A 9,561-nucleotide genomic window follows, 5' to 3' on the forward strand; every position below is an offset into this window, starting at 1 on the left:
TCATGTTTGCCCTGGAACCAGAACCTCCCCACATCCCTAGTCGGCACGCACATGGAGTGTCAAAAAGCTCTCCTGCTAGCATTTACAGTCTTGGAGTTTCACTGAGTTATTTATAATTAAAAAATCTCACCTCCTGTCAGATTTTCCTTTTGCTCACGTAGCTCATAGGGTGGAACCACTCGGTTAAACCACTGCAGCCCACAAGTTCAGTTTTGCCTGAGATCCCCCCAAGCTTCACTGAATCCCAAGAAAGCTTCAGAGAAAAAGAATTCGTATCTATTATCATGCAAGTTCTAGTACCATTAGCCCAAACACCCCAGCATTTAACACAAAGACAGGCCTTACCTAGGACTACGAGGAGGATTTCTGAAAGGCGTTAGACAAAGCCTTCCCGACTGCGAGTTTCTGAACTCTTCCTGAGGCTGTGACAAACTCGAGAGGATCTGAACGCAACACGCAGCGTGTTACCGACTTTCAGATGACACTCTGGACATCAAGCACACCGGCTGCACGGCGCGAGGAAGCGTACCCAAACACAGCCTTACGGGGCTGTAAGAGAGCTGCTCATGTCTCGGGAGTCTCTGGCAGCGTGGCAGGACCCTCACAGTGCTTTGTGTGCCAACCCACAGCAGCACACGATCCTCAGCCCCAGGTCGGGACCCTGCCCAGGGCAGTGGGCAGCGCAGAGCCCCGCTGGCACCTGAGCCGTGCCGCAGGCACAGTGTACGAAATATATGTGAAATATATTGAACGAAACGAAACATATGAACATGAACATGGCATGTTCACAGCAGCAGTGGCTGCGATGGGGAATGGATAACCCCGCAGGCGACAGGGAGAGAACAGAGGGTAGGAAAGTGGTCCTGGTGCAACGTGGGGAGGGAAGAGGCATGCTCAGCACCCCTTGCTGCGTAACACAGCAGCTCACAAGGCCCCACACAGATCCTTGCCTCCAGCTAAATTCAGAGAATGCAGACTCACAAACTGTGCAACCACAGGGTTGACCAGTGTCTGCGCCAGCTGCTCCGAGAGACTTCCAGCTGCATCCAGAACGAACTTTCACTCTTCTCTACGTCAGCCTCGCCGAGGGCAACTCCCCTGGAGCGTAGCCCATGGTTGGGCAGTGCCACCTCTACAGCACACAGGTATTTCACGGATCGCTTCTGTGATGTCTTTTCCAGCTCCTCATTCTTACCATCAAAGTCAGAAACATCCTGCAGCTGTTGGCAAGACCACAGAAAATTAATTTTGATTAAATAGGAAGGGGACGTTATGACCACTTAGGCCTATGCCTGCACCCCACAGAGCTTCTCTGCACTGCTTGTGACTCCAAGGCAGCAGCACGTGCTGGAGGCAGAGCAGAGGTTTACTCTTTCGACCCTATTTTAGAAATCCCTCACAGTCCCCATCCTTTGCGTCTCAGTCACCTGGGACACTTTCAGCACACAGAGATTACTGTCGCGCCCTGGCACTGCTCTAATCACAGCCGCCCCCACTTTTGTTAACAGAAGCCAAGCCAGAGCTCTGACCCACAGCGATCTTCTTTCCCCGGGCTTTCAGAATACCCCCATTTGTGGTCCAAACCGCAGCCCCTGTAGCTGTCTATTATTTGCTGATTTGAGGACAATTCTTATTCCACCAGCCGCTCTGGTGAAGAAGAGGATGAGGGGAAGGAAGATGGATGACTATGAAGGGTCCCTTACTGTGATGATGCGACCGGACCAGCCGTTAAAGCCAAGGCAGTGGTTGGCCAACTCCTGGCACTTGTTGCTGGCGAGAGCAAGGGCTTGCTGCAGACGCCCTTTCTGCTCGGTGCAAACACAAACCTGCCCAGGAAAGAAGAACCCTGGTTAAGGCAGGCTTAGCTTGCAGGGTTCCCACTGCAGATACACCGTTGGTGGCTTGGGGAGAATCACCCAAAGGTAACCTACTCCCTGACCACACGCCAGCTTCCGAGAGGTGTTAAATATTTTTTTCACCCAGGAACGGGCCCTGCAAATTCTGCCAGAGGAGGGATGCTGCCATTTTACTGCTGAAACGCTGCCTGGGACCCTGGCAGGGGATGTCATCGTGTTGATAGCATCCAGCCAAGACTTTTTCCACAGAGATCAACAAGTGTTTCATGGAATTGCCTGCTGCTGCTGGAGGTCATGGCACTGAGCCCTGCAAGTTGCCCACCCGGGGCTGTTCTGCTTACCTTCAGGGGAGATTTCTGAAACAGCCTCTGCCCTTTGCACGCATGCTGGGCTCTGCCGGCATCTCCAGCTGAATAAAACTTGATGATGGCGTAACACCCAGGCCCTGCCACGGCAGCGTTTCTGTGCGCTTGCACCGAGTAGAGCGGCCCAAATCTGGAAAACGCTGAAAACAGGGAATGCTGAGGAGAAACAAGGGAAAAAAGGGTCTTTTGAACTATCTATGGGTGCTCCAGGGCCCACAGAGAGAGGAGTGCTCACAAAACAGAATGACCTAGAAAACAAGGGAAGTTTTTAGTACTGTTTAATGGCAATGAGCCCTGGAATAAGCAGCGAGACTGAAGATGAGTATCTCATCTTCAGATATGAAGAGATATGGAGTATCTGTCCATAAAAATAAGCTCAACGTGGCTGAACCTCTCGCCCTGACGTCGTCTCATCTCCCGCATCCAGCCTCTGCGTCGGGAGGAGAGCAACGAGAGACCGGGGGGGTTTCTGTCCCCCGTCGCTTGCTGCTGTGTGCTCTGTGTGGGCGCGCTGCTTCGACAAAGGGGGAACATTTCAGGGAGACAAGGAAACTAACAAACGATTCAAACCCCCCAAAATAAGATACAATAAGGGAGGGATTTAAAAAGATATTATTAGCACACAGATGAAGCCATTAGTATAGATGGGGGGGGAGCTGGGGCCTTATCTTCAGGGGCCAGAGGGACCCCTGGGAGGTCCCAGGCCCCGCTCCCCAGCTCTGGGGGTTCCCAGGTCCTGTTCCCCAGCCCCAGGGATCCCAGGTGCGGCTCCCCAGCTCCGGGGGGATCCTGGGTCCTGCTCCCCAGCCCCGGTGGTCCCAAGACCTGCTCCCCAGCCCCGGGGGGATCCCAGGGCCCGCTCCCCAGCTCTGGGTGTCCCAGGCCCCTCTCCCCAGCTCTGGGGGGTCCCAGGCCCTGCTCCCCAGGTCTGGGGGGTCCCAGGTCCAGCTCCCCAGCCCCGGGGGTGCCGGGCCCCGCTCCTCAGGCCCGGCCCAAGGCCTCGCCTCACCTCCATCCCCGGCTCCGGCTCCAGCCACCAGACCAGCAGCGTCTGGGCGCTGCCTGCGGGCACCTGGAACTCCAGCACCACGCCATGCCGGGACCTCCCCGCCGCTCGCCCCAGCCCCGGCCCCGGCCCGCCGTCCGCCGGCCCCGCTCTCCTGCCTCAGCCGGGCCGCGGCCTCTGTGGCTGTGAGGGAAACCCCCCTCCAAATCCACCCCCCAGCTCCACATCTGACCCCCCCCGCCCCAAATCTGCCCTCCTGCCCCAAATCTGTCCCTTCCAGCCCCAAATCTGCCCCCCTCAGAGCCGCTGTGCGCGGGCGAGGGCTGCTGTGACAAGTTGCTCCTTCAGTTTATACAGTCGAATATTATATATTCATTAAATTTCCCAATCCGCCTATACATATGCACGACCTATCCCCGCTTGTACTAAAATCAGTTCCAAAAAGTCATTTCCATAGACCCCTCCCAGCCACGCTTCACACTGCCTCCTGGTGGTGGTCGTCGGGGGTCCCCAGATGAAGGCTCATCCTCTTCATCACGGTGTTCGCGGATTGACCTTTGTTTCTGGGCAAACTCCATTCTCTTCTGGCTCCCATCCAAACTGCAAGGTCAGTCTTAGCCGCTTCTAGGCGACTCCCCAGCCTTTATCGGAAACTGCCCCCTTTGTAAGGGAATGCAAGAGGCTCTGCCTCAGTTACTTTCAGCACTGTCAGTTCTCTGCACAGCAACCATCCGGCAGTGCTGCCTCTACTAAATTCCGTAACTGTTAGGCAAGTCTGCTTCTACTGAAATCCCTTTAACCCCTTCCTTCAGTCCCCCCTTTTCTAAAAGGTTAGTAAATTCTTTTACTACTGTGAATTCTATTATAGTACTTTGTTATTTAACATCTTCTCAAAATACTTATTGGACTCCAGCTTTCGTCGTAATTGATTTCTTTTCCACTCACTGTAAGAATCTCCTGTACTCTTGCAACACCAAAGGCTACACCTAATCAAAATACACAAAACGATTCCTAGCATTATGATCAAGACCTTGTAATGAATAATTGCCTCAGCCATCCTAAATTAGGTAGCCACGAAGTGAGTTTTTCCCATATTTCCGAGAAACCCCAAGACGTGTTGTCTTTCGTCACTTCATGTAATATTTTAGTTTGTTTTCAAATCTCTTTCGGATCGGTGGAAATTCTCCTACTTTGATCTACATACATGCAGCAACTCGTATTTCTAACCGTACACAGTCCCCCTTGAGAGGCCAGCAATAGATCCAAAATCATTCTATTTTGCAATACAATCTGAGATAAGCTAGATATTTCTAGTTGTTGAGCTTTTATTGCATCTGTAGTCTTGTTTGCAATATCTTCGATTACAGCTGAGATGTTAACTATAGCTTTTTCCAATTCACTCACTCCCAAGCATGGCAGGAACCACCGTGCAAAACTATGAAAAGCAGTGGTCCTCTCTACTAAAGGATTTTTGGCATTTCGTCTCATTTTTTGTAAGTGTGTGTGTACCCATCCTTTTGGTGGAGAATTATGTATGGTCATGTTTGGAACTACTGCCCCCAAAGTACATGTTCCCTTCCAATTTTTTGGTAATACTTTCCGAGCAGTGTCATTACATAGCCAGTACCACCCTCTTCCTTCCGGTACCGGCCGTGCGGTAGTATTAACACCAAATGAACCTCCAATGCTTCTAGTGTGATTACAAGCCGTATGGTTCCCTACATACATCAATGGCACATCTCCACAATCCAATTTTCCTTTGCCTCTTGGTGGGTTGCATCTCTGTACACATGTACAATAAGGTTTCTGGGCCTCAGGACTTCTTATCTCCAATTCCAACACTTCATCGTTTTCATCATTCCGTGTGGTGTTTGTCCAGAGGTTAGCCCAGGAGATGTTCTTCGGGATTGGAATACCGATTAATGAAATCCCTTTTCCCCCATGTTCTGGCATGTGTGCACATATCCAACAATTAATTTTGTTCAAAATCTGGGAAACGTTTTGAGTTATTGCTAGGTGTGAATTTAGATTCCACCTAGCTTCGTCTGAACCCAGTAATAACCACAGGGTTATTGCTGTCTGGAGAATCGTAAACCCATAGCTCCAGTAGGGGTTACCATCCATGGTTTCCCAGATGCCTTTTTAACTCTGGTGTGATGAATCCAGGTGCTCTGTTCCTTGATTCTGATGGCCGTGAAAGAGGTGAGTAGTACTTGGTATGGTCCTTCCCACTGTGGCTCTAGAGTCTTTTCTGTAAGAGACTTTATATATACATAATCTCCAGGGTGTATATTATGTACAGGTCCATCTAGGCCCCTCCCCCGGGTCCCAACCACATGTTTCCTGATTTTGTTTCGTTGTTTGCCCAGTGCCACTAAATAAGAAGTCATAATCTCATCCCCAATTTGTATGGATATCCCCTTCTGTATCCCATAGGGTCATCCACACAGGATCTCAAAAGGGCTCAGACCCTCTCTTGCCCTCGGCCTTGTCCGTATATGCAAGAGGGCTAGAGGAAGGGACTGAGGCCATGTCAAATTTGCTTCTTGCCGTAATTTCACAATTTGTTGCTTGATTAAGTGGTTCATTTTCTCCACTTGGCCGCTCGACTGAGGGCGGTATGGGGTGTGGAGCTGCCAATCTATACCCAGGTGTCGGCTAATTTGTTGTACTATTTTTGAAACAAAATGTGGTCCCCTGTCAGAGGACATAGTTGCTGGAACCCCAAAGTGTGGTATTATCTCTTGTATTAATACTTTAGTTACTTCCCGAGCTTTCGCCGTCCTGGTCGGGAATGCTTCTGGCCAACCTGAAAAGGTATCGGTTAATACCAACAGATATCGGTACCCCTGTTTTCTTGGGAGTTCCGTGAAATCAATCTGCCATTGCTGCCCAGGCCCATTACCTTTTCCAGTCTGACCCATCTCTGGTTCAGGGTTATTTTTCGGTTTAGTCTGGAGGCAAAGATACACTGCTGAGTCACTTGTTTCACCGTGGTGTATAGGTTTCTGGCCACAATCTCTCTAATTAAGTGTTCGTCCAGAGCCTCTGTTTCCCAATGCCTTTTCCTATGTTCTTCCCTTACTAAATGCCATATCAGACAGGAGGGAATGATTAGTCTTCCCTGTGGGGTTTGAGCCCACCCCTCCTTATTGTATGACCCTTCTAGATCTGTGATAAGTTTCTGATCTTCCTTGGTATATTCTGGCTTACCTTCTAGGGAGGTTTGTCCGTCAGGCATTAAAGCCCCTTCAGTTCTTACCTCCATTTTGGCCACCTGTTTTGCCTCTCTGTCCGCCAGCTGGTTTCCTTTTTCCAATTCTAAGCTCACTTTCTGGTGCGCCTTAATATGCACGATTGTCACTTTCTGGGGGAGTTGAACTGCCTCCAGCAGTTTCAAAATTTCTTCTGCATGTTTGATGTTTTTCCCTTGAGAGTTCAATAATCCTCTTTCCTTCCAGATCACTCCGTGCGCATGCACAACTCCAAAGGTGTACTTCGAGTCTGTGTATATTTCTGCCTTCTGCGCAGAAGTGTTTATGGGCAAAGGTCCCGACTCTGTGACTTCTTGACTGGTGGTGACAGCATACCCCGCGTGTCTCTCACCACTCAGAACATAGCTGCTTCCATCTGTGAACCAGTTTTCCCCATTCTCCATAGGGCTGTCTCCAGGCAGTTATGATGTACCGGTTCTCCTGTGTTTCCGCTGGTTGACAATGTTAGTAACTATCCATAACTATAAATCCACAGCTGGCACCACCCGGTCACTCCCAAGAAAGTCCGTAGCTCTTTCACTGTCTGAGGTCTCTGAGCTTGGCATATTGTCTCTTTATGGGCCTGTCCCAAAGTTCTTTGTCCAGCGCTAATCTCATAGCCCAAGTAAATCACCTCGCGTTGTAATATTTGGGCCGCCTTCTTAGATACCTGGTACCCTTGGAGCCCCAAGAAATTTAGTAGACTCACCGTCCAAGTGATACAACTGTCTTCTGTTTTGGTGGCAATCGGGATGTCATCCACATACTGTAATAATTTCCCTTCTTCAGACGGGATTTCCCAGGATTCCAAGTCTTTTGCGAGTTGATTGCCAAAGGTGGTAGGGCTGTTCTTAAATCCTTGTGGCAGCACCGTCCAAGTGAACTGAGTCTTTCGACCACTTTTGGGGTTTTCCCATTCAAATGCGAATAATTTCTGACTGGCTTCATGGAGAGGGAGGCAAAAGAAGGCATCTTTCAGATCTAAAACAGTAAACCAGGTTAATTCGGGAGCCAATACGGTCAACAAAGTATATGGGTTTGCTGCTACCGGGTAAAGGTTCTCTGTTACTTTGTTTACAGCTCGCAAGTCATGGACCACCTGGTACGACCCGTCAGGTTTACGGACAGGTAGTATAGGGGTGTTAAAATCCGACTCACACTCTTTCAATAATCCTAAATGTAAAAATCTTTCTGTCACTGGCCGGATTCCTTCCTTATCTTCCTGTGTTAAGGGGATATTGCTTAACTCTTACCGGTTGCCGGCCTTCTTTGAGTTTAACTTCAATGGGTGCAACATTCTTCGCTCTTCCAGGCACATCAGTGGACCATACCCCAGGGTATACCCGGTTGAGGATCTCCTCGGGAATTTTCCTTCTGTGGGAGGACTGGTTAGAAATAGACTCAGTACCTGGATATATTGTTGATCCTTCGCCTCCAGAGTAATTTCTCTTTTTTCAAATGTAATTCTTGCACCTAATTGTTCCAACAAATCCCTTCCCAGGAGTGCCTTTGGGGAGTTGGGCATATAGAAGAATTTGTGGATGCCCCATTGTTTTCCTAATTTGTACTTTAAAGGTTTACAAAAGTATGCCTTTTCACTTTGGCCAGTCGCCCCTTTTACCATGATATAGTCACTCCCCAGGGGCATCGAGGCTTGACTGAAAACCTAGTATGTTGCCCCCATGTCAACCAAAAATTCTACCTCTTGTTGTTCCTTCTCTAGCTTCCTTATAACCAGTGGATCCGCTAGGGTGGATTCCCCAGGTCCCCGTCAATCTTCCTTAACATGAGCTACCATTCTTCCTGTCCGATGATTTCGTTCCTTTTCCTTGTTTCTTGGACATTCCCTTTTCCAATGACCAAACCTCTTACACAACGCACATTGGTCTCTGCCTAACCGGGGCGGTTCTCGTCTAGGTTTTCTCTCTCCCTCTTCCCTGACAATTGCTACCATTCTCCTCTGTCCTTGTTTGCACCCTTCCTCTCTATTGCTAAACACTCTCCATGCTTCATCCAGTAAGACTTCCAAATTTCTCGCTTCTGTGGGGCGCAACTTCTGGAGTTTGCGCCTAATGTCTCCTGTAGACTGCCCCAAAAATAGGGAGACTAGTTGTTGCATTCCTACCTCTGACCCAGGGTCCAGCGGTGTGTTATGGCGCATTACATCCCTCATTCGGTCCAGGAATTCAGATGGAGACTCGGAAGGACCCTGTTTAACTGCATACAAAGCTGACCAATTTATGTTTTTAGGAATGGCGTTCTCCATTCCTTTAAAAAATCTGCTCTATGTATGCCTGCAACCTTTCCCTGTGAACAGACCTGTTAGCATCCCACTTCAGGTCTTGGAGGGGGAAATAATCCTTAACCTCACCCGCCTCTCTTTATAGTGGCTTTCAGCCAAATCACCGGCAGTTTTCAGAATTGTCTGTTTCGTTTATATCATCCCAGTCAGGATTATGTAGTTTTATCACAATTTTAAAATGTTTAGCGACTCTTGCTGGGTCGGTCCGATATTCCCGAGCCACCCTTTCCCAGGCTTCTAGATCATTAGTGGAGAAGGGTACTTTAACCAATATTATTCCACTGTCAGGTCCTACCGCCTCTTGAAGAAGTGCTTTTAAAGCTGTTGAGGTAGACTTCTTCCCAGTCCGGGAAGACACAAGGCTATTTGAAGGAGTGAAAGTTTTGTCCGAGTCCGCATCTTGTTCCTGTGACCGAGGGGGAGTCTTGAACAAGTCAGTTAGATCCTGTTCTGGCGCCTGGTGAATTTTATTAGCTTTAGTACATCTTGGCCCAATGCTACATGCCGAACAACACTGCCTCACTTTACCTCTGAGTTCTTTATTTTTTTTCTTGCTCAAGTGCAAGTACCATGGGGTCCTGTGGTGGTATCATTCCACAGTCCCTCTGCCACTCCAGATGGTTTCAGAGGGTGAAAAACATATCCGCATATGAGACCTCATCCCATTTTCCTTCTCTCCTCAAAAACAGCATTAGCTGCAAAAGGGTATTATAGTCTACCGACCCATTTAATGGCCACTTGGCCCCATTTTCCAATTTATATAGAGGCCACCATTGAT

At 49.2% G+C, this 9,561-nt stretch overlaps 1 protein-coding gene across 1 annotated transcript; it reads right to left on the reverse strand.

The window, feature by feature from the left end:
* Positions 1–4,089: 4,089 nt before the first annotated feature.
* LOC142364288 (syncytin-A-like) lies at positions 4,090–5,351 on the reverse strand. The gene is given in 2 exon segments (XM_075443593.1): positions 4,090–4,259; positions 4,262–5,351. Coding segments are annotated over 2 exon segments (1,260 nt in total).
* Positions 5,352–9,561: the final 4,210 nt, after the last annotated feature.

Source organism: Opisthocomus hoazin, chromosome 26, assembly GCF_030867145.1.
Source record: "Opisthocomus hoazin isolate bOpiHoa1 chromosome 26, bOpiHoa1.hap1, whole genome shotgun sequence".
In the NCBI taxonomy this organism is placed as follows: Eukaryota; Metazoa; Chordata; class Aves; order Opisthocomiformes; family Opisthocomidae; genus Opisthocomus; species Opisthocomus hoazin.